Genomic DNA, 26,129 nt, shown 5'->3' on the forward strand with positions numbered 1-26,129 from the left:
AAACACTCCATCAGCTCTTGATCTAAATGCCTAGAGAGGAGTCACACCTCTCATTTGCAGATAGTGGTGTTGGCTCCAAACTTGAGGGCAGCACAGTGCATGATCTTGAAACGAGCATCTTGGAGTATTTTTCAAGTGTGTAAAAAGTAAATAAAATCCCTGTAAATTACTCCCTCCCTTCTCAACATACAATAGTGAACTTTTTAATCTTATGAAGCTGTTGTGTCTGCCATATGTGCACACACACACATAAATTTGAACATCAGAGATTATATATATTCAGTAATCCCAATTTAGTCTTTATTACCCACATAACCAAAGAAGAAAATTCTGTTGTGTAGAGCTATGCTTGGAGAGCTGTTATATTTAAAGTGCTGTCAAATCAATGCCAAAATTGTTCCAACTACTTTCAGAATTTCTTACTTTGTACTTTATTCTCAAAGTCAAGCTTGAAAATGTGTGTACAGCATTAATAAATACTTTTATTTGTGTTCTGAATTTGAAAGATTGTTGGATTATGGACTTAAAATAAGTATTTCCAGCTGATGCCGATGGAATTCTACAATAATTTTTTAGTCATTTGAAATAAAGGGTATTGGTCCTAATCCTGAAACTCTTATTGATGCAATTAATCCTCATAACTGTGAGATGTGTCACAGAAGTCAACTGAAACTTCTGCATGAATAATGGTTGCAGAGCCAGCCTCAGACATTTAAATCATTACTATCCCTGGAAAGCAACTGAGGATTAGCTCTGGTATTAATTTTTTTATGTGGACCTCACAGAGATTAAAAGCAGATGTTTTCCAGAAGTACTTATGTTTACCTTCCATGGTCTGCAAATGTCATAATCCATAGAAATTTTATTATTTTCAATTTGAAAATGAGATTTCATCATTATTTGTCAATTTGGCCAACCCAAATAGGTACATTCTCAAAGATGGTCAGGAGGATATGCTAGCATAATGGTATGTTTAATTCCAAAGGTATGTTTAATTCATTTTGCATCTTTGTTGGCACTTAAAAGGATTTGCAAAGAAGAAGAAAATGAGTACACTGTTGATAGGACTGATCATTTTTTGACATACTGAAGTAAAAAATGTTTTCGTTTATTGTGATCATTAATCGACAAAACCCATAGAGAACACTTCATTCCCATTCCATTTCTGGGTTTGGTGATCCCCAAGGCTGAGCAACAGACGGGTTAATGGGAGAGCCTTAGACACCAGTGCTAAAGACAGATAATTTGAGAGTGTTACACTTCATCCATATGCTCAACAAGTTATTTAACTTGACTTAAAGTTATCGATGCTCCAGTTCACACCCTTCCTATTTCATAGCCTCGTGACACAATGTGTCACTCACTGCATGGCCAAAACCATTTGACCAGATACAACATCCTCAGTTAAAAACACTGTATTCATGGGAAATATTTTGTTTCTGTGAGTAGTATCTCTTGCTGTTGTACTTGTGACAGTATGCTTAATTTTCTACATTTTGGTAGTAATTTCATTAATTTATGGCTAAATTTGCACTCCATATCTTTTCCTTATATTCCATAATTGACTTCATAATGCAACACCAACTTTTTGGGAGAGAGAGATTCTCTCCATCTGCTAGTTAAAAACATTTAATATAAGTGATTGAGACCAAGGCTGCAGCTATTGGGAATGAGGTATTAATATAGATTTACCTTCTTTTCTCTTAAGTAGAAGCCAAAGGTGATATAAAAATATTGTGTATGTTTCAAGGAATTTTTTGTAGTGCATCTTTGTCTCCATATAACAGATGCAGTCAAAAGGTAAAGTACAGGATGGGTACACAGGTAAGGAGAGCTTTCTGAAGGGTGCCCTTTATAGTCACAGCAGACTTAAAACATTTCAGTACATAGCAGCTAGTAATCCTCTGTGTGCTTCTCCCAGACAGCAGTAGCACATATTCACTTGTGTACCAATCTTGCGTGCTGTGCTGGCCAGCATTCTTCCTTGTGTAAAAGCAGAAGTGATCCCTCTGTGGATCACTCAGCAGGTGATGATTATACCATTTAACACTTAAATACTCAAATAGTAACAAGGGCCCAAAGCTAGGTTTATAAGTGCAGCTTCTCACAATATAAGAGTTCCAAAGACAACATCTGAATGATGTAAAAGAAGTGTGTTAGGGTGGGATGCTGAGTAAGCAGAGGAAAAGCACTGTTAGTTGTCCACAAATTTTAGCAGTTGTAGAACCAGTGATTATGGCTTGCAACCTGGATAGGCATAGCTAAGTTCATCTGTATTTGTTATGGGCAATGGAGGATTTTGAGGAGCAAGCTAAGGAAGATGAAATTGTGAGCAGTGAAATGGAAAAAAAAAAAAGGAACTTGTCAGAAAAATAGATGTTTGAGATAGTTGCTAGTGGTGCAAATGTGGAAGGGTGACCTTTCAGCTGACAACTCTGTAGAATGGATTGATATTAATGATGAGAGGCCTTTAAATGAAAACAGAAGAAAAATAAGGGAGAAGACCTAGCTTTAAAATGGTAGAATGATAACCAAGGTTCAAGTCTGTAGGCCTTTTGTCTAAGCTGAGATTGCAGAGGGAGGTTGTAAAGTGACCCAGGCTCAGTGAATTGTTTTGGCATTGAAGGCTGAGGTGAAAAGGCTGTATTGTGGGAACTGTTGTGCAGGACGTTCATGGTAAGGTGTTTATCAGTCATGTTTGTGAGTCTTCAGTATTTTCATTACCATTAGAATTTTGTGCAATGATAACAAACTATCAGCCATAGTAATTTTCTTCTGCTTAAGAAGAACTATATCAGAAAAAAAGAAAATAAGGTTCTCCTTTATTTCTTATTATCCCAAAGAAGATTATCATCTTTCTTTACATGCAGAGCTTCTGTTTCAGTTATTTTTTTCCTAAAACGCTCTTTTTCAATTTTCTGTTTTGAATTTAAAGAAATAGCATTAATCTCATAATATAAAGAAAGTATTTAGCAGAACTTGTCTTAAGGTAGTTTTGAGATCTAGAAATAAAAATACAAGAAAACATACACTATCTAGAGAAGCAGTCTCTAGAGAGACTTTAGGATTGAAGAAAATAACCTTCAATCTCTCTCAAGTCTGTAACATAACAGACTTTCATCTGTTATGATGAAAGGGCCAAAAGTACATATACCTTCCAAATTTGCAGTGGTTTTTTTTAAATTGTGTTTAGGCATTTGGGTTTGTGGTTATGACAGCTGTTTTTTTTAATAGCCTGCTTAGAATGTGAGGTGTTCTCATTATTGGGGTGTTTCCTGGAGAGAGCTTTGAGAGAGAAAATTCATTAAAAAAATATGGTAAAAAGTATTCTTCCTTTAATAGATAAAAAGAGCTACTTAGATAAATATTTAATGTTAAGTAATTATCTAGAGAGTAGAGATGACTTGTGGAATAGGCAGAAGGAACAGGGAAATAAAAAGTTATGGGGACAGTTGAACTTCAAGGGAAAGTTGAACTTTTCTTAGTCTTATCATTATCTAAATCCCAGGCATATTAAGTAGTTTAGGCTCTCTAGACAGTAAGTTTCATTCTGGAGCACAGTGGGCATTTCATCTACTGGCAGTGAAGTGGTCTTCTAAATGTTAACTGAACCTATATTAATAGCTGTATTTTTTTCTCTAATTGGAAGACTCACTTTTTTATTCTTGTATAGTAAAGCATCCTGCCTTGAGAAGGAGGCTGGGTTGGAGCATCTCAAAAGATCCCTTCCAGCATCAACCATTCTGTGACCTGTTTCACAAAACTTATTTTCTGTAGATATTCTGGTAAGCCTGTTTATCTGGGCTCACACCAGTGAAAAAAATGTGATCTCTTGAACTCACAACATGATCAGACTTCAGTGGGTAGTTAGTGGTCATGTCTCTTATATTAGCATTTTAACATGAGCATCTAAGAAGCTAGAATTGTATACAATTAGTTCCCTTAACAGTATTCATCAGAGAGGAATTAATTGCAGCTTCTTTTTCCTGTTTTTGTTTTGTTTTGTTTTCCCTGCAGCTGGACCTCTGGAACTCCCTCTCTTTGAGCTGATCCCATCACAGAGACAAGTGGTTTTCCATGGAGACCGCTTGCCGTTCCAGTGTACTGCAACTTACGTGGACAACACCACCCAAGTGCATTGGTACCATGCTGGGCACCTGATCGAAACAGATGAAGAGAGAGGCATCTTCGTGGAGGACAGCATCATTCATGACTGCTGCTTAATTACACGGTAACACTCGCCCCTTGTCATAGGCTTGCAGGCAAGGGGAACGGATTTGGCACTTGCAATAAACCTCATTAAATCATGCATCAGGAGTTACTTTATTTGAAGCAATTCAATTGCGTGCTTGAATCTGAGTACAGAGGTAGAGATTTTTCATGGCTATAATTGGCTGTGGTTCCAAATTGTACCTTTTGTGTCTAGGTATCCAGATTTGATCAGATATGGGTTTGAAACAGATAAAAACAGTTTCTTATACAGTAAACCATGAGAAGAAACATGAAAAAACAAGAAAACAAAAAAGCTTCAGTAGCATATGAGAGTGATTTACAGCCAAACTGCTTGTTCATGACACCATCTAGAAGTCTGAGTGATGGACCTATGAAGAACTATCAATTGAAAAGGCTTGGATTAGTTTTTGTAGGTTCCAATATACTAGATCCTATATTCTTTAGTTAGGTAGTCTCGTTTTTGTTTCTTATTAAATATTTCTCAATTTTCTTTGACTTCTGCCATTTCTGTGCCTGTTTGCTTGAGAGATACAGAGATCTACAGATGCATTTGCTGATGTGAAAAGTGGAAGAGGAATGAAGTAGAATACGCTTATATAAAAGAAGTAAAAACTAATATTTGACAGTGACTGTATTGTTCCAGTTTTGCTTCAGTTTCCCTTTTAAATATTGTTTAATAAATTATAAATTTCAGTGTTTATTTTTGGGTTTCATCACAGAGTATTGGCTTGTCACTAAAAGCTGCTAAGTTGTTGCACACATCCTTTTGTCCTCTGCCAGTTTCCGTCATTGATCAAAAAGAGAGTCTGATTCTGTGTGCAGGCTCTGCCTTTCTCTTTGTAGAAGATGGAGTGAAAATAGCTATGCTAATTAGCTTGGATAATCATTAACATCTTTTCACTCAAACAGTTTCTATTAATATAATTGACCTGAAATGCTTCTTGAACTATCAAATAGAAGTTATGAAGGGAGTCAAATGAAATCCTGTCCACTGGGGTCTTTTGGCTTTATTAATTTCATCTACTCACTGATTATTTGACCCCTTTTGGGGTCCTGTAGATCTAGAGGCGTAGATCTGACCTATTCTCACAGCTACTGGCTTTCTTCTAATATCAATGAAAATTGATATTAGACCAATTAGAACAGTAATGCCAAGTGCATGAGCTATTACATAACTGCCAAGTCACTTAAATTAAAGCATGTTCCTCTTATTTCCATTATATCAAAATTGAAAGACTTGCTGTTAATCACTTAATTATATTTTCCAACTGAATTATGTTTTGCACTGTACAAGCAATTTGTAAAGCATAGTAATAAACTGAAAAAAAGAATATAAATTTTTTTTCAAAATAGCTATCCCATTTTAAAAAGCTAGAATTAGCTTGACTGATTTTTACCTTACGTTACTTATTTTTTGGCAGACTGTAAAATAAAAGCCATTGTCTACCGTATCTACCATAGCATATTTTAATAAGGATGGTTGATCTCCTGCCTACCTCGTTTACTGTGCCATTTAATAGGTGACCGTGATGCTGATAGTGCAGTATGCACTGGGATGTGCAGTATGCACAGCTATTCAGAAAAAATGCTCTTCAAATACGTCATCACATTTGCTGTTATAGACTGGAAAAATACTCTGACTTGCCCAAGTTATGTGATGCATACAGACTGTTAAAATAAGACAAAATATTTTTGAATAAAACTCCAAGTCTTTAAACAGCTGTTTAAAAGCATGCAACATTCTAATTTCTCATTTATTTGCACTATACATGGCACTTCATAAGATAGAAGGGCCATCAACACTGCATTTACTGTAGAGCATGGTCCATGTCCAGCCAAAAATGCTGAAACTAGAGCTGTCGTGCCTCTGCCTTGATCTAGGTTCTGATCAAAAATTAACATATTAAAGACATAGTTTTGAACTTACTTTTAAAAACTGTACTATTTTGAAATTATTTTTTAAAATATTAGGACATGTATTGTCTCTTCATGTTGAAAATAAGAAAACGTTGGCCATGTTGTGACTGTTAAAATTATCTTCAGCACTTCTTAGTTTTAATCCCATCTTCATGACCATATATACTATATCCTAATTTATATAATTATTATTGTCATAACAAATCAAAATAATATGTATTAACATGCTTGTTACATGTCACAATAGCATGTATTAATATGCTTGTTACATGCTATTACACACTAATTTGTGATGGTTCTTAAGGCTAAATCATAGTTGTACAAGGCACTGAAACATCAGAAAGACTGTTCCTCCCTGAGGCTATCAAATGTTAAGGATACGATTTGAACTTAAAGGTAACTTAAAATCAGTTCTTATTTTGCCTTTGCATACCTAGTCTTTACAGCAAATGTCCACTGCCTGTGGCTTTCTGTAATTGCACTAAAGGAGAGGCTTTGGCCTGTGCTACTTAGCAATTTAAAGATTTCTATAGCTAGTTTTGAACAAAGAGGTGTAGTCATGTTCCAAAAGCTGCTTATTCAAACATTTTTAGGGGGTTATTTTATTGGGTAGTGCCAGATATTTCTGGACATGGATTACAACACAAATATCATGCTAAAACCCTTCTGTTTTATTAACTGGCACAGTAGAAGGATAAAATATCCAAATGTGTATTTTTTGTCTCCTATGATAAAGCAGAATAAACTAAAATAAATATTTTTGTTACAATAATTAAACTAAAGTTTTGAACTGTATTCCGGTCTGTGACATTTTTCTTGGCAAGGAGTATTCCCTTACAGGAGATCTTGAAAAGGTGTTTTCAATTCTGCTGCTAGCTTGCATTTATCATTTCTTGCCAATGATAATAATATTTGATTCTTCTGGTGTTTAATTTTCTGTCATTATGCCTGTGTGTAAATGTCATAGTCATATATGAAAATATACATATGATGTGGGACTAATTTCTTATCATTTGTGAATGGATCTAGCTGAAATCATTAATGGTGTTTCCATGAAGACAGCCTAATTCTTTCTTTAGCTTGGAATATTGTATCAGTTTAATAATAAGTGGCAATTCTAAGGTCAGAAGGAAGGTCACGTAGGATTCTCTGCAGCACAGCATCTTTCCCAACTTCCCCACTGTTCCCTTTCAGTGTTTGAGAAGCTAGCAGGGCAGTTATTAGAATATTAAACTAGAAAAGGAAGTTATTTTAATTCTATGAACCAAGAAACTCTACAGTGGTTGAGAGACTTTAATTTTCAGGAAGTTTCTTATTTACCACAAAGAATATAATGACAATTTTGAAGTCTTTTTATTTCTGTTCTGTAAATACTTGTGCAGAGTGTTTAACAGTGCTTATGCCCCGACAGCTGTAATAGCTGCTCTGGGACCATTACAGTTCACAAGTGCTCCTTCTGAAAACATGAAACTGTGCAGAAAGTTAAGAACCCACAAAAAGGAGAGCTACAAATGAAGAAATGCTCTCAACTAAAACTAGACTAACAGGTGCTAGGATCAAAAGTTGTTTTCAGATGTAATTTTTGTCGTGTGGGTAGATTTGCCACTGGAAATACAGACTATTAGGACTGGGTTTTGATCCCCTGAAAATCACGTTTTTCTATTATAGTCTGTCCTAAGTATTTCAGTCTTCTAAAAATGGTTGACAAAGCCACTTTATTTTGTGGGGGTTTTTAATTTAAAAAAAAATTAAGCTTAAGAATCTGGTTTTTTAATCCTCTAAGTGCTTCCTTACATTGTGACAGTAGCCACTGCCAAGTAAACAATGAAGTAAATAGTAATGTTTGAGATGGGAGGTATATGATTACGTGAAAATCTCAACAATGTGCAGGGGAAAGGAAGAATTTCAAATCATGGTCCACTTGTAATGCAAAGGTACAAAAAAAATTTCAAACAAATTAAATGTTGTGGGTTAAAACTTTTGATCATAATTTACACTATCCAAACAGAAGGTTGAGTCCAATTAATACTTTTTTACTGTTTGAAATTACCACTGCAGGTATTAGTAAAGAATTAGGACTTTGATTGAGACAGTTTCACTAGAAGAATAAGGACTTTTTAAGATATGCTTAGAGAAAGGAAATTGGTTCCAGGAGTAGACAGGTGGTATCATGGCAAGTTTGAGATCCAGGCAGACACTTCTTAGAAGAATGAACAAAATGCTTCCAGAAGTTCTGTGTGAAAGGCAGAAATTCAAGGTGTGAAATGATCCAAATGATCCCTAAACTTTCTTAACAGTTGGGAGAGGAATACATCTGGAAAAGACATGAAGCAAGCAGTAGTGATTTGGACTGGTAGTAGGTAAAAAAACAGTCTGAAAATCCCTGATAAGTGTGTTGGTAGGTTGGATACTTAATTGAAAGTTCAGATATGTACCAAATCATGGCAGAATATTGGAGATTGCACAAGATTAACAAGATTAGAACAGATCCAAATAACTTGATTCAGAAATGCAGATATTTTATAATCATTTTGTGTTCTGCTGTCATGGGTATTTGGAGATGAGCAGCTAAGGGTCATACTGAGAAATCTAGGGAGATAAGCAGAAACTGTTCAGAGCTGGTATTTTTGGTTTACCTAATTGACTCTGTTTGACCCTTATTTGTCAAGTAGTTAGGAGACAACTGAAGCAAAATAACAATTTAAATTGTAAATCAATATTTCTCTATTATTTTGAGGTCACTTTAAACCCTGCAGACAATGGTCTACAACTCACTTCAGGCACTGGAGGCAGAAAAGGACTAGTGACAGATGCTACTTTACCAGCAGCATTCTCATGTATGAGATAGGAAGACAATATTTTAAATTATTGCAGAATATTATGAAATGCTCAGGGTAAGGGTTTCATTATGTGAGATTAAGAGTATCTTCATGTGAATTAATTTGGAAGATTAATTAAACTTAGGCCTTTTCTCTAAAAATATTTCAATTACCTGAAATATATAAAACTCAAGTTTTACTACGAATCAGTCTGGGAAACATTTTAAAATATAACCTGTGGAGACACTAATATGATGAAAAGCAAGAGCAGCAACCATGATACCCTCTGTCATTAAAGTAATAGACCATTGCCTAAGAGTTGTGCTGTGTCATAAAACCTGTAGGGTTAATTTGGGTAAGTGCTTATTGAAACATGATTGAAAAATATGTATTTTCACAAAAAACGTGTCTAAGTATTTTGGCTGCTAGAATTAAAATACCCTAGAAAAACAGTATGTCAGAACTATAATAATATTTTGATGGAGACCTTGAAGAACTTTACAAGAAGGTACTTTCTTTGGTGTTGAGACCAGATTAAGAAGATGCTTTGCACTAAATTTTGACCTCTCACTTCCATCTCTGCTTATATGCAGCAGCTATATATGGGTCCATCCCGCCACAACACTGAAATGCTCAGTAGTAAGAACAAAAATTGACACTTAATCCCCCACAAGGGAGAATCAGAGGGTTTTGCTTTGACTTTTTAAGGCCAGAATGATTTTAATGTGGCCCTACAAACAGCTGCAGCTGAGGACATGCTGCAATGTAGCAGCAGTTTGGAGTCAACATCTCAGGGCTAGCTTTTTCTAAAGTACTTTTCCTGTCAACATCAATGTTAGGTATAATTATACATTTTCTCTGAGTCCAGGCAGTAGTTTTAAATCTGTGAATCAAATGTGAGCATATGAGAGCATTTATGACATACATCCAGAATCTGATGCTAGGTAAACCACCCCAAATACTGGTGAAGCAAACCATTTCTTCAAAGCAAAACTTGTTAGACATATTAAAACAGCAACTGAATTACTTTTAAATTTTCATGTATTTCAATTTGTTCAATGTTGAGAATGAATTTTAAGACATATTTCCATTAACATGCTGGAATTCCATGAAAACGGGTCCTCTCCACTCTTTTTTCTCTCTGCAGGATAAAAACCCCCTATATTTAATTGTTTATGGTATTGTCATTGGGTGGCTCCTGGCCATCACAAAATAAAGTTTACACTGTAGGAGATACACCAAATACTGAGAAAGAATAGAGATCAATCCTGAAGTTCTTATGTAGGAAACTGCTACGTCTTACCTTCTTTTTAGATATTTCCAAAATTCTTGCAGTGGGCAAGTAAAACAGGTCAGTATTCCAACCCTAATGTATCAACCAGCCCTTCAAGTATTCATTAGATAATTAATTTCTGCATTTGTACTGTGTCAAAGTGATATGCATTTGACAAATAGTGTGAAATTGTAAAATTAATTTAGTAGGGTTTTTGGTTTGTTTCCTTTTGTGTGTTGTTTGGGGGTTTTGTGATTATTGTTTTGGGTTTTTTTGCTGGTCCCAGTGGCATGTAATCAAATAATCAAGAATTGTCATAAGCAGATTAACACTTCTGAGTCATCTGGGAAATATTTTACTTTAAAAGCTTTTTATGCAATTTTGGCTATTGGTCTGATTGGTGTTATTTTTGTCTAAGAATCTCTGATAGTGTACAGATCACAGGAGTTATGCTAATGAAATAAAGCTTCCTCTGAATATAACATTGCAGCATACAGACTACTTAAGGGCAGATGAAAGGCATAGAGCAGGTGTAGCACTGTTTCCCCAGAAGGCTGCAGTTATATTCATCCTGCAGTCCATCATTTTGCTGGTAGAAAAAAATTAATAACAATAAACACATCTGAGCATCCCTAAACCTTTCACCAACTGACAGAGCAGCTCAGTGATAGACAACTGATTCATGAAGTACTTTAAATAAGCCCTGGCCCAGGTGTAGTCTCTTCAGATAGCTTTATGGCACTGTGCTTCCACAGACCTGCCAGCTCTCTGAAGGTTTATCCAGAAAGAGAAAGTTTTGGGTCTCTAGAACTCTTGATCCTTTTTTTTTTCCTCTCCCCACTTATGTTCTCAGCTAGCTAGACTGGCATGTGTTGACTCCAGGACTGTGGGAGTTTGAAGATAAATGCAAAAATCTTTATGTACACCCTTCAGTGCAGAACAGTACCTGATGGTCTCTGCCTGACAAGCTCAATGAATGATAATGAGATCATACAGCAAACGAAACATGTTGTGATATGATGTAGAGCTGTTTAGGTTGCTGATGTAGTTTCTGAAGATGGTTTGGTAGAGTCACTCTAATATCAATAGTGGGTTTTTTTTCAATTTTATGAAAGAAGTTAATGGCATATATGTAGGTCACAGGTACTTTGATATGCACCTATAGAAAACACATCTCACTGTTGACTGTTGGGGAGCAAATGGATATTAGCCTGTGACAGTATTTTTGAACGCTTGCATTTCAATTGAAGTAATTTGAACAATGCAAAGGAAATAAAGTGAGATGGCTTTACTAACTGACATACAGCTCTTTTCTCCTATTTTGGAAGTAGGTTTTTGTTTGGTTTGTTGGGGTTTTTCCCCTCTGTTTTGTTTGGGGTTGGGTTTTTTTTTTTTCTTGGCAGTATATTGTTATTAAAACTAGGTCCTTTCCAAATCTAATCATGGCTCTAGCAAGTGAGCAAATGAGCTGATAGATAAATTATAGAAAAATTATATGTTATAGCCCATTACATTTCTTGGGTACCTACAGATGGTATTAAATGGTAAGTTAAGCTTTGTTTTTATATGCAATCAAAAGAAACAAGATCATGTGTATTGCATTACCTGTGTGTATGAGAAGTTGATTACACCTGAAAAGACTTGCTAGACATCTCACATAAAATGAGTACTAACTTTCATCTTCCTTTTCTCCTGCTGTTGCCTGGACACAAGTTTACTTCAAAGGCCATCAGCCTTCTAATGCTGTTTCTTTTAAGCATAAATAACTAATTTTGTCAGAGAGATCAGACTAGCAATTTGAGTTCAGACAAGTGCCTTGATTTACAGATTCTCTCTTCATTTTCCATGTTTTAACCTTATGTCCCCTATAAAAAGCTGTATTCCAAGCAGCAGTGTACTCTGGAGACCAACCCTTATTTTTTAAATTGCATGTTAGCATTAATAATTTAAGGTCGTATGGGTTGGAGGCATGTTATGTAGACCTTCTGCCTGAACTGTGGAAACACATTAGCTATTTATCTGTCTGAAGAAAAATATGAGAAAACCTAAATACTTCCTGTGTTTAAGTAATTAATTTTTATTTTCCTGCAGGAAGAGCAGTTGGTTCATCCTAAATCTTACAGAAACTCAAGTCAGACTTAAAAGTATTTCTTGTGGAAAGCCAATATGGTGTTAAAGTCTCTTCTTTATTTGTTAGTTTGTGTCCTGGCATGCAAATGACTGCTGGGGCGTACAGTAAATGTCGCTATAGTACTTCTTCAGGACATGGTTGAGAAACTTTGCATAATGAGACCTACTTCTGATTGCCTAATTAGTTATGCATAGCTGTAGCAATGCAAAACTATGCCTCAAATAGAACTCTATTGTCATAGGCTACTTGATTACATGACTATGGCTTCCGCTTGTATTATGGTTCCTCTCTTTATAATGACAAATGCCATGGGCTTCAGTTGAGTATTTTGACTTTTTCCAGCAATTGCATCAGCTGTACATTTTAATTAATTTTTCAATATGTCAGTCATCACATTTGAAAAAAGGAATTCTACCATGCATGAAATTTCCCAGTACAAAAAAGAATTATGTATATTCTTTCTTCCTTTCAATGTTCTTACTGAGAAGGTCACTATAATTTCAAAGGGAAACTTGAGAAAAGCCTGCCTAGTCATCCTTTTCTCATCAGGCAGCAATCTTCATATTCAGTTTGCCTTGATACCATCTCATGAATGTCTGACTTCATTTTATCATCATGGAATATCAGAGAATTGTTAAGGTTTGAAAAAACCTCTTAAGATCATCAAGTCCAAGTGTTAATCCAGCATCACTGTGTTCACCGCTAAACCATATCCCCAAGTGCCACATCCACATGGTATTTTGAACACTTCCTGGGAGGTGGTTCCACCACTCTCCTGGGCAGCCTGTTGCAGTGCTGGACCACCCTTTTCCTAGTATCTAATCGAAACCTTCACTCTGCTGCAACTTGAGGCCATTTCTTCTCATCCTGGAAGTCAAAATTTTCCATGAAAAGTGGCAACTGTCACACTGCTGAGGAGTGGGATGTGATTGCTGATGTAGAGGGCGTAGGAATGCTTAACTCATACTCCATCCTTAGGAAAGCTGCATAGTAGGGGCAATATTGTTTCATTTGTGGCTGGATGTTTATTAGCTCATGTGAGATGGGGTAATCAAGAAAAGATTACAGCCAAAGGAGCCATCCCCTCTTAATTCTTTTGTGTTCTTGTCAAGCTCCTTAATCAGAGTCCTGCCTTGTTCTCAGATTATGGGAGGGTTCTTGCCTTTAGCCAAGATTTGTTGCCATTGCTAAGAGAGATCAAGAATGCCTTTCTGCTACGAATGAGAATCTCTGGGCATGCTTACATAACCATGCCAAGACTTAAAATATGTAACTGACCTAGTAGACAATTTTATGAAATAGTTTTAAAATTCTATACCCAGGAAAGGCCCACCCTTCCCTTCTGGTCTGCCAGCACTGTGAAGTTGAAGTCTCTAAGGATTTTAAGTGGAGAAAAGGCTAAAGGATCAAGTTGCCTGCTTTTTTTGAGTATTAAAATACTTTTTTTTTTTAAATTCAGTCCCCCAAATTATCCAGAGGTATAAGAGGTATAAGATCGATTTATCATTTGTCATATCCAGATGATAAGTAAATGAACAGTTTCACCATTGGGCTTGCTATCCAAAATATTCCAAGAGGAATATAAATCAATGCATCATTTACAGTGACCAGATGGCAATTCAGAAGACAATGTCATGATCTAGTCATTATATTGCATAAACCTTTTCTGGCTTGTTTTTTGTCACCATCTGAAGAAAGGGCAATAGAAGATTAAAAGTGTGAATGTGAGGAGTTACTCATCTTTTGAGATAATTTGAACCAGTGTTCAAGTATTGCATTTCTATCAGAAGCAACACTGACGTATCAGTAAATATGTCTGTGAATCTGGGAAACGTCATCTCATGACGGGAGATCTGTTAAGCAGCAGAGAAATTTACATCAGAACACATTTCAGCAGTTTAAATAAATGGAAAATACACCCTTTATATTTATCTTCATACTGAGTACTTGTAAAATTTATAGTAAAGTCAAATATGGTATTTACCTAACATCACCATGGTTCCCAGTTTTATCAAATTTCTATTGTTAACAGTGATTATATATATTTTATGGAAAATATATCAAAAGATCAGCAAAACTATCATACATTCTATTAATTTGTGAAGTCTCCACATCTTGATGCCACGAGTGAATATTTCTGCTGCCTTCTCTTTCAGTGAAAAAGTTTTATGCCTAATTGTTTTTATAAGCTCTAGGAGTATGATCTTAACTGTCTATAAAAATGAAATGAGATTGTTGTGACATACGAAATATAAGATTTAATTAAAACATTGCTATAAACTGGCTAATTGCACTGATATATTTCACCCTGAATATGAAAAGATGTATTAAGAATTAGCCAAGAGGCTGCTGTTACTGGGCTATTCACCTGAGACTTCTTCAGAGAAAAATTGCTTCCTTTGACGTTAAAATACTGAGCTAGTCTCTGAGAATGGCTAGTAATGCTTTTTCTATATTTTTTGCTATAAAATATGTTAAAATTCATTGTAAAAATGAAATAGGGGGTTACAAGGCTCTTGGAGTTCAAAGCCATCATAAATAGGAATAATGTGAAATTTTTAAAGTTACTATTTAATAATAAATTTTACTGAATATCTGGAGAACTATGTAAAAATTCTGAAGCAACTAACTTAAATCAAAGACTATTTACTGTGGTTTATTTGTTTTCTGAGGACCCAGATAACAATTCTGTAGTAAGTACTTGAGAAAATCATCTTTCAAAATGTCAGGCTCTACATAAAAGTGCTAAAGGTAACGAGAAGAATTTTTAAGATTTTATTTTAAATAAAAATTCAAAATAAATTTATTAACTTTTAATTCTGTCCTTCAGTTTTTATAATGTACATTCTCTCCCTTTCTCACACTACTGCCTTTCTTCCCACATAATTTCTAATTGTCTAAACCACAAGGCATATTCAAAGATGAGCCATTTCTGTAAAGCAAAGTAAATATTTCAGATCAATGCTGCCTTTTTTTTTCCTCTCTCAGCAACTTTCAGAAGCTGTAATTTGTTTAAAACTCTAGTAAAATTCATTTCTAGCCAAGTGGCAGATTTAAGATAAAACGTGTTACCTTCTTAAAATGAAGTAGTTAGTATTATTTTTGGTCTATGACATCTGTAGAGTTGCAGTAATTGAATGAGGTTCTATCCCTGATAAAGGAGTGCCAGATTCTGCTGTTGAGATGCCATAGGAGCTGTAATCATGGCTGAAGGCAAACCCATTCTCTATGGGTTGGTTGTGTGGTCAGCTTGAAATGAATTTCTGACATTTGGGTGTTTGGTTAGGCAACAAACCCAATATTCTGTAATATCTGGGGAAAGGAGAACAGGCATTGATAAATAATTGATATTCTTTTGTGATAATTTGTGAGTTGTGTTGTAGCCTGTTACAACCTGAGTAGTCAATACAAATTGTTGCTGCTAAGAGCTCACTACCACTACATACTGTCTGTCCCTCTAATACCATAGACCAAACCCCATTTTTATATTTTCATAAAAAATCTCTGAAAATAAGTTAATGTCAGAAAACCAATGACTTGATATCTGTGTAATTAAGTGTATACAATGATGAATCTTTTATTTTTTAGTGAACTTATCCTATCCAGTATTGACATTGATGCAACTGGAGATTGGGAGTGTCTAGTCAAGAATTCCTATGGAAATAGCACTAAACAAGTAGAAATTGTGGTACTTGAAACAGCTGCACCCTACTGCCCTGCAGAAAGAGTTATTAACAACAAGGGAGACTTCAGGTATGACTTTCTGGGTTTGGAGTGTGTTTCATGTATTAATGTAGGTACAGACCACATTCATGCTTACATGATACTTCAGTGTCAATTATAAATCACTTGTTTTAGCTGTCATTTTTATGTAGTATGATAGGAAGGAGGAGCACTGTATAATTTTGATGGGAAATGGGGCCTGGTGCTTCAAGAGAAGCAGTGGTTTGTGAAAGTCAGAAAATCTTCTAATTCCTCAGTATGCAGCTATGGAAGATTTTTTTAAAATGAGCCAAATGAGAGAATGTTCAAAATTGTTCTTGGTCTTTGTAGAAGATGATAACACTGCATTAAAGCATTAGAAGATTAAATCTTCAGTACTTGACTTTTTTAATCTGTTCTAGTTCTGGTGGCTTTGTTCAGCTGAGATGAGAGGTAACAAATGACATGAAACTGTTAGTAAAATATTTCACTGAAAAGAATCAAAACAGAAAGTAGAAGTACTTAGAAAAACAAATAGATTGTTTGAGGTGAGCTTAAGGACACACAGAGTTCTACCAATATATCACATGCTTACAAAATACATCTGTCCTGCTATCTGAATCTTAAGAGTCTGCAAAATTTTGTAAACTAAATGCAGTTTTTGCTTCATCTTTACTTTATCTACATATGCTGGTGGGGCTTTTTAAAATTTTAATCATTTTAATCAGAAGAAAAGGTTTCTGTGGAATTTGGTATTGTTTTCAGTTAGCTCTAAAATACTCCAATGATATGCACAAAGCTCTTAAACAAAACCTGCTTGACAATAAGACTGATGTATGATGGCAATCCCATTGAGAAAGACAGTAATTTGTTATCAAATGAATTATAATGAGAATTCAGCTCGAATAGTTAATGAAAGGAAAGTAGATGAGGAAGGAAGCTTCTCTTAAACAACAGAACTTTCTGCAAATATTTCTGACCTGAAAGCCTCTCTTTATTTTTAGGTTACCTTTAAAACTTTCCCAAAGGCTTTTTTTACTATTTCTTGTGTTTGAATAAAAATAAAGGATTGAATTAGAAAGAAGTGGAAAAAAATAACCTACTCAAATAATCTCTTTTCTCTTTACTACAAAGCTATTTTATTATGTGTTAACCTCAGTTCCAGTGAGTTTACCTCTTTCACTGAGGTAAAATTGCTGAGGCAATCCATATATATGGATTAAAGTTCATTAGAGACCTTTGACAATCTTACAGATTTTTTTGTCGTCACAAAAACTGGAATTATGTTTTCTCATAGTGGATGTGCTTAAATATGTTTTAGTTAGATATTTTAAGAAATGTATACTTCCTATCAGAAAACACATATAGAATCTTTTAGATGACAACTCTATGAAGTTCATGTTCTTGCCCTAAAATGACATTCTTTTCTCCATAAAATAAATATATATGAATCCTACAGGCTGCACAAGCTAACACCAGGGGCATTTTTGTCATTTTATAGAAATCAAAAAAACAGGAGTGGACATTTCTCTTTCTATTGATCATCTTCCTAGAAATCCATATAAATTTATTTTTTAAATGTACATCAACAGAATGCTGAGTCCATAGGTTCTTTTGGCATTTGAGAATGAATTTAAAATCATAGAGAATTTATCAGGCTCAAATTCAGCACTAGTGCTTGAAATTGTTCCAAAGGTTAATCCTCAGAGATGGAGCTATCACACCAGCATGTTTTCTTACAAAGGTCTTTGAAGATTTGGTAACATAACAAGTATGTAAGTAGAAAGAATTGAACCACAGAGGCAAAACTAGAAAGAACAGTTCTTTTATTGGGCAAAAGAAAGGAAAAAAGTGTCAACTGTTAGGGAAGTGTGGCTATTTCAGTTGTACAGCCTAGGTGGTATTTATAATTATGTAACTGCAGCAAGAGTTAGGCACTGAGAGTCAGAATGAACTGGCCTTTTGTGCTAAGAGGTTTTCGCTATCATGGCCATATTTTACTCTATTTTTTTGTTTTCTAAAATGCTGTAAGGTTATTCTGAAAAGCAAATGGTAATGTTGTTACATGCTATCATTCCTAGTCATAAAGGCCAGGTTCTGCTCACTGTGACAGTGCTAGTTTCAGAATAATCTTGTTCGTTTTACTTTTGATGCAAGTTGCCAATGTGTGGCCCAATTGCATTAATGCAAATGTTTTACTAAAAGTAATATTTTAGCCCAGAGGCAAAAGGCCTCTATGCTACTATACACTATATACTATATATACTACTGGACATATTTTGATTTTTTGGGGAAGCTCTTTTTATAATTCATTTTTTATCAACTGTTTTTACATCACAAATTGAATTATTTCAGTGACAGGTGTGACAAATAAAAGTATTTTTCTTCTCAGCTTTTCTTTGAAATGAAGAAAACTTTTATAGCCCAAAACCTTTCAGTCTATTATGGAACAATGTACAATGGAACGTGCATTGTGTAATTAAGAGGAGCTAATACATATGTTTGAGGAAAGGCTGATTGCCAAGCTGTGCTTTCATTGAAAGGCAGAATATTTTTGTGATTTATTGGGTTCAGTCATTACATCAGTGCAATTCAAGAACCATATCCTTGCCACACCTGCTGACTCGCTGAGGATATGCTTATGATTTTCTTTGATTTCTCCCAATTACCTGATCCTGCTATGTCCATACTAGGCTGTAAATGACAATAGATTGTTTATCTATAGAAATAGTTCCAGTTGTGCCATTCTAGAGAATGCAGAAAAAGTGTATTTTATAACAGACCCATCAGCTAAATAGAAGAATTCTGGCTGCTTGTTGCTGCCTGTTACGAGCTTCCCTTCCCCCTCCCCGAGACAAGCCAGACTTGCCTCTGCCATGTGCTCCTCAACTCCTTTGTTCCAAGCGTGGGCAAAACCAAATGCAACTCAAACTCTTTAGCAGTGTCTGATTGGCCGGTCACCCCAGGTCTGCCCCCAGTCCTCCCCTTTCCTCTTCTCTGAATAAAAGAAGGGCCCAAGAGGGGACCCGCCCTCTTTGGCTTTGTGATCCTTCTGCGAACATCTGTGCGTTTCTGTCTCTATTTGAAAGCTTCTAATTGCAGGAATTGGGCAACCGAAGGCTGTATTTCTCCCTCTTTGCTTCTACTAGTGGTATCAGCTTTGCAGCTACTATTTGCCATTTTCAGAGCTACTGAAATGCTGGATTGCCCGTGCTACCTCTCTAGGCTGCACGAGGCTTTCTAAGGCATTGAACTAAGAGCCTAGCCGGTAAAAAGCTGTATTTTACACAGCTGCTCTTGATTTAGTTTGTTTTCAAAGAATGTTTTAGAATCACGCTACATAAATCACATATACCTAAACAGCTAATTTTTGAGGGCTAGTTCCTTCCTCCTCCATCGCACATGATCTCTACTGAAATCTTGTTTATTGTTTTCTGAGATTTTCAGGTACATTTTGAGCACTTACTTTTTAAGAGCATTTAGTAATAGGGTTTTAAGTTGTTTTTTTTTTTGTTTCACAGACTTACTGCTCTGCTTTTTGCAGTTTGCAAACATGAATGTAGTAAAAACACCAGCCATACCTTTTTCCTTAACACTAAACACCTTCCTGGAATTAATGCAGAATGAATGTGTGATCAGCCAGACTTGAACCTGTATAATTTTGACATTTTCCAAAGAAACAAAGTAATTCGTTATAAAACATTATGAAGTAAAAGTTTAAATAGCCCTTTTTTCTCATATATCTCTGTATATTGCTTTATATGGTTATATATTGTTATATATATCTATATTGTAAGTTGCCTTTCACATTTTAATTTTTACTATCATGCTGTTTATAGGTGGCCCAAAACTTTGGCTGGTATAACTGCTTACCACCCCTGTCTCCAGTATTCTTTTAACTCCGTTGCATTTCACAATGGCGCAGAAGAGGCTAAGGCGTGGCGTAAATGTAATCGAACTGGGGGCTGGGATGAAGAAAACTATTCTGAATGTCCTTATTCACAAGAAATAACTCAAGTTCTTCATGCTTTTAGTCAGGTAACATTGTGAAATCCAAGGCTCTCCTTCTCTGGTACTGATCTTGTTGAATAGCTTGCGAGAAGTGTTGGTTCATCCACAAGTTTGGGATGGATGGACTTTTAACAAAATGCTTTACTTGAAAGACAACAATTTGTTTCTTTGGCAATTGGAAGTTGTAGTAGGAACAAGTGCCCAGCATTTATTACCTTTATCTTAATATTTTTTTTCCATTAGAGTGCTTAGAGTCGAGATGATTATTAGTAATGTTGACACAGTGATCAGTGCTTCACTTTCCTTCTTTGTCTTCCCCTCGTGGGTTTATCCAGAAAGATGTTAATTTCTCGTGAAGTCCCATATCAGAGTTTCATCAGCTGAAGTGCCTTTCTTCTGTAGAATGCCTTTTTGATGTCTTCAAAAAAAGCACTACTTAAACTGTTTCTTAAGGATAAGTAAAAGAATGAGATGAAAAAGCAGGTAGATAGAAATTAATGAGGAAAAAAGAGCACAACAGGAGGATGTGGAGGATGGCACAGATGTATAACTGCCATACTAATTTTACAACTTTCAGTTTCCTTGTTCATTTCTTCCCTAGTAGTAGTGCTAGATAAGACCACAGAAAGATAGTTTTCATATGGGTTCATAAATAGTAGTAACTAATATTAAGAGAGCCATTGCACTTGCAGGGTAATAATAAGGATGGTGTGTAGAATCCAGCTTGTTCTCCTGTAAGCAATGAGGTGATGTTGGGTTTCTCAGGGCTTTAGACACTGAGATCTTTACAACCTCTGAGGATGGAGGCTGCACAACTTCTGGGAGTGACCTGTTCAAATGCCTGACTGCTCTTATGACAGGAAAGATTTTCTTCACATACAGTCTGAACTTACCTTGTTCTCCAACCATGTACCACTGTGTGTAGGAACCATTGCTGACACTGTTGTTTTTATGAGGATCTAAAGATAGAGGCAAGGCAAGGTTGGTAGCTTGGTATGCTTTATGAGGCCAGATAGTTACAGTCTAGAAAAAGTAGACAAAAATCTTCAGAATTTGTTGGCCTGTTGTGCTGGTGTCTTCAGATAACAGCAATGAAATCTAAGACTTAAGGCTGAAGATACTTTCATGTGCCCCTGAAATGTATATCCATGGCATATTGATGCACATAAATCCATGAGAAATTATGGCAGGCATTATACCAATGGATGTGATCTCCAGTTTTTAAAGATAATGAAGCTAGCTGATTTATTAAGCCTAACAATTCTAATGTATTTTCAGATGCACATCAATTTGACAACCGTGGTTGAATTTTCCCGCCAGCTGACAGCCTACACGAGAGGTGCTTCCCTCTTTTCGGACAAAATGGATGTAATATATTTGGCTTATATAATGGAAAAGTTAATTGTCTTCGTGGATGAAGTTGAAGATGTAAGATATCTTCTCTATGCTGAAAAAAAGTATCACTTAGAAGAGAAGTCTTGACATATGGCCCTGTTCTTAATGTATGCGGGCACACACTGAAGAGTAGCTTCTAGAACTGATTGCTGATTGCAAATGTTCTGCATAAACTGTGATGTGTCTCTTTGTGCCAAAAAGGACAACTAAGTCTTCTTCTCTGATGACAAGGGCATTGCTGCTTAGGAATAAAACCTGTTTTTTAATGAGCTGCTTATTTAATTTCCTTTTTAATTTCTACCATGTCTAATGTGTTAGAATGGACTCTGTCTGGCCACTGGAGCTTCTCTTGTTTTCTTCATTGCATCAGGAGGTTTTCACTGAATTTTGAGAGAAGGTATCGCTTCATGTAAAGAAAAGATAATATGTCTTTATGTGCAACTTTGTACAGAAACTTTTACCAGTATGTATGCCATTTTTGCAGGAAAATCTAATCAGAGTTGTGCAAACCCTATGGGAAAGATAGGTTTTTACAGAGAACAGAAATGTTCATCATATTTTTTTGCTGTTAATTTTCAGAGTAACTGCTTGCATAAAGATTTCATAAACTGCAATTTTTGAGCACATGATGTTTTCTTTTGGTTTGGCAATGTTCATTCCGTTCTGGCTCTGGGAATTATAACAGTTAACATTTTAGTGCCAATTTGAGAAAGTCTCCAATTTCACCATTAAACACTAGATCTAAAGTATATTATTAAGTGCTCTCCAAGAATCATGTTTCAAAGCTGCAACTTTATTTCAGCTCAAAATCCTGATAAGATCTTACTGCTTTCTGACAAAATAAAAATTTAACATTCAAAGGAAACAGCTGGATTTGCTATAAAGCCTCTTTATTTTTCTAGCAGCTGATGCATTTTCCATTAAAACTGAGCAGCATCTCTAATCTTTTAATTGACTTCTTCTGCCTTTCAAATAGGTTTTAGTTTCTGCTTTTTGGTATCGAAACATCTCTATCTCCATCACTTATCTCTACATATCTAATTTAGTAACCCTTATTATTTTCTTAATTTATAACATTTCTCCTAATTTTTCTCTGTTTCCCTTTACACTTTCTTCTCTCTCTCAAGTTTCCTAAGTAGGGTCCTCATTCACTGAACTCTTTACTAGCACCCATTGCTTAACTCTCACTCAGAAGGTACAAAAATATTGGTAAAATTTAAGTGTCAATAGCTTTGTGCATGAGGCTGTACCCATAATTATAAATAGGACTGAACTTTATTTAATAAAAGGCAGTTAGTTTGCAATTGACTAGGAACTGAAGCTACAATTATACAAATTCATTAGAAATCAATTAAAATGCAAATTTTCAAAATACTTTCAAAAACATTCTTACTAAACTAGTACAGTTTCTGTACCTCTTCCCTTGGATGCATGTCCCATTCCATGCAGGACTGTTCATTTTTATACAAGCTAAAGGTACTTTATCCCATCTGGTGGTTCACCTCTCAAACAGGAGAGGTTCAACAGCAGCACAAGGGCCATATTTGCAACACTACGATTTTTTGTCAGGAAGATATAGATATATTAGCCCAATTTTTTGTCTTTTTAATGGCATGCCTTTACTCTTCATTAATGCATTTAATTATAGTATAAATTACTTCCTTTTCTTATTTCTCTCCTTTTGTATATTTATAGACTATTGTTCTGCCCTCAGTAAGTTACTGCCTAGTTGATTGGTATTTGCTTTTATAGTTTCTCATAAATCACTCCAGACTCTTAATGTGATTTGTTATTATTCATTTTATCAATAACTCTGTCACATTGTCAAAAGCCATCTAGAATTATCTAGTAATTATGTTCTCAAAAATAGATTAAATATTTCAGGAACAGTCACAGAAAATTTCACATATAGTCTCATTATTTGTTTCCTTTGCAGTGCATGTGAAATTTATGTATTTTTTTATTGAAAATGCAGAACTAACTTCAAAACCTCAGCCGTCTTTTAAATCTTTTTCATCATTGCTGAATTTCTGTTTTCATTTCCACTGAATTATCTGTGTATTTGCCTTATTTTTCTGTTTCCATTAGTGTGACTTTTTGGCTTTAACTTTACTTTACCAATATTTCTCAGTTGTTTTTCTCTTCTATATACCTTTTTATTCAAGTTTATTTGTGACAACTGGGTATATCTTTTCCATATCTTTGCCTTCAAAAATATTGGTAACATGGTCATGTTGATTTTCAAATTTTACTCAAATGAAGCTTTTGAATTTTAAAAAGTAAACATTTTTATTTTAGCTTGAAATAATTACAAAAAATATTCTCAGTGGTATTTATTCTTTTTAAATGTAGCTACTAATAAAATTTCAAACACCTAGTTAACCAAAATCTGCAAAATGTCATCTGGTGAAACAAGATCTGTTATTTTGGGTTAGGCACAAGCATGAATTAGAACTACCAAAGCTACGGCTAATGAGATGATCTAAGTTTGTATCAGCACCTGAGCTATATTTCAGGTTTACTCCACTATGTCTGTAACAAAGATGTCTTTCAAATATATTTTCCCTCTGCTTTGTTTTTTCCTTCGCCCCACCCTTCCCCTTCAAGGTCCTTTGATTGAACATGAAGCAGTTCTTTGGAGGGGCTTGGCCAATTTTAATTAGTTTAAGAAAGAGGGTGATAATTCTGGAATTCTATTTATTGCCAGATGAGAGACTCAATTTGTGTGGTTTATCTAGAGGATAAGCTTTAAAGTTGTGAATTAGAAACCTCTTCCTTGATGTGAGTTGCACTTCTCCTTTCTCAGTTTTTCTTTTTCAATCCATTTACATTTTTTATAAAATCAAAGCTGTCTTTCAATGATGGTTACCAAGAGAAGTGAGGCACCTGCCTTCATTGTACTCTTATCTGTTCTTTCTTTACTTTGTGAGTTTTACAGACAATACCTTTTCTTGTTTGTTTGTTTGGTTTTTTTTTCTCTTCCAGGTTGGGGATGCTCTTATTGAAATTGCCAGCAATATAATGTTGGTGGATGACCATGTGTTGTGGATGGCTCAAAAGGAAGACAAAGCCTGCACCAGGATTGTACGATGTGTGGAACAGATTGCAAGTCAAATATTGACAAGCAAGACTCAAGTAATATCAAAGGTATTTCAAAAAATTAAAGTGTTTTGTAAGATTTTTTTTCTCTTGATTTCTATTTGCAAGACCAAAATATTTTTTAAATATCACCAGTGGTATAAAAAATGGTTTTCTTTGTTCAGTTGTATTTATTGTTACAATATAGTGTTCTTACTATTCACTCAGTTTCTATTTTTAAAGCCACTATAGTATATGGCTTTATTTGAAAGGTCCAAGTTGAATGAGTGACTGACATTTTTAATAGAAAACAACATGATCCCTTGCAATTTGAAGATTTTAATATGCCTTTCCAAGAGGATTGTAGACAATTTCTGCTTAAAGTATTTAGAAGATTATCAAAAAAGGTCTATCGTGTCCTAAACATTACTAATTTGGGGTTAGTTTTAGTTTTTCAGAAGCAAACTGTACCTGTTAGAAATAATTTTTTTTAATCCTTGGCCTCCACCTACACAAATGTGTGACTTGGATACTGAGAGGTTGCCATTTGGAGAGTAAGACATTGTCTTCTTGCCAGTTTCAACATCTAAATAGCAGGAATACATCTGAATCAGAAGCTTTAAAGTTACCCTTTTAGAATTTTAGATAAATACTTTAAAGCCTTATTGTTCCTTGGGTTAGTTTGCTTGCTTGCTTGCTTTTAAACAACATGTATTCTTTTCTCAATTGTCCACTGCATTTACACAAAAACACTGTTTCGATGTGAGTTCAGGTGCAGCAATAATGTATAAAAATAAAAGCAACCCAAAAAAAAAAGGAATTATAGGCTGAATTGAATTAGAGAGGAAGCCAAATAGCATAATAGCCTTAATTCATTCACTGTATGTTTTTAGAAAAGCAGTCTTCCAAACAAGGACAAAAATATATTGGACTGTTTTTTAAGGAAATTTTTTTGTTTAATTCTCATTTACATAAAAGAATCAAATTTGCTAAAAGTATTTATATTAAATGTGTAGTGACAATAATGTGATATCTAGAATTATTTTGCAATGTGACAGCGAGGAGGGCTCTGTTGTTTTATACTTACATTTCTTTTAAATGTCAAGTGACAAAGGTCAGGTTTTTTCCCCATCACTGCTTCAGAAAGATGTTGACATTACTGAAAAGAGTAACTCTATGTACTTAGATATGTGTCACTAACTGTTTTGCCATGCTTTATCTGGCTAAAATAGCTTCTCATGGTTTTCTGTAGGAGAAGTAGTTTACTGTTGAGTGCAATTTGTAAATAAACAAAAGCTGTGGAGTATTTCCGCTGTCATCTTATGCCATACCAAACATGTCTGCTCCTTTGGGAGGCCAGCCAGGAAACTGTCACACAGAAATTGCATCTGCTTTCTTTATTTTAGAAAACAGTAAATAAAAATCCTCCATGGCTTAGGCACCCAGTAGCTTCTAGTACAATTCCAAAGGAAAAAAAGAGAAACTCTATAAACTGTGTCAGCCTTGTGACATTGAATCACAGAATCATTTAGGTGGTCAAAGACCTTTAGGATCGAGTCCAACCATTAAT

At 35.1% G+C, this 26,129-nt stretch overlaps 1 protein-coding gene across 1 annotated transcript in view; it reads left to right on the forward strand.

Annotated features, from left to right (window-relative positions):
- Positions 1–26,129, forward strand: part of LOC125329394 (adhesion G protein-coupled receptor A3-like) — a 263,741-nt gene that overhangs the window by 125,559 nt on the left and 112,053 nt on the right. The window contains exons 7-11 of the mRNA XM_048311313.1: positions 4,018–4,231; positions 15,962–16,126; positions 19,915–20,113; positions 21,365–21,514; positions 24,467–24,628. Coding sequence (XP_048167270.1) covers positions 4,018–4,231; positions 15,962–16,126; positions 19,915–20,113; positions 21,365–21,514; positions 24,467–24,628 — 890 coding nt within the window. The remainder of the gene's footprint in view (positions 1–4,017; positions 4,232–15,961; positions 16,127–19,914; positions 20,114–21,364; positions 21,515–24,466; positions 24,629–26,129) is intronic.

This window comes from Corvus hawaiiensis, chromosome 8 (assembly GCF_020740725.1).
Source record: "Corvus hawaiiensis isolate bCorHaw1 chromosome 8, bCorHaw1.pri.cur, whole genome shotgun sequence".
NCBI classification, from domain to species: domain Eukaryota; kingdom Metazoa; phylum Chordata; class Aves; order Passeriformes; family Corvidae; genus Corvus; species Corvus hawaiiensis.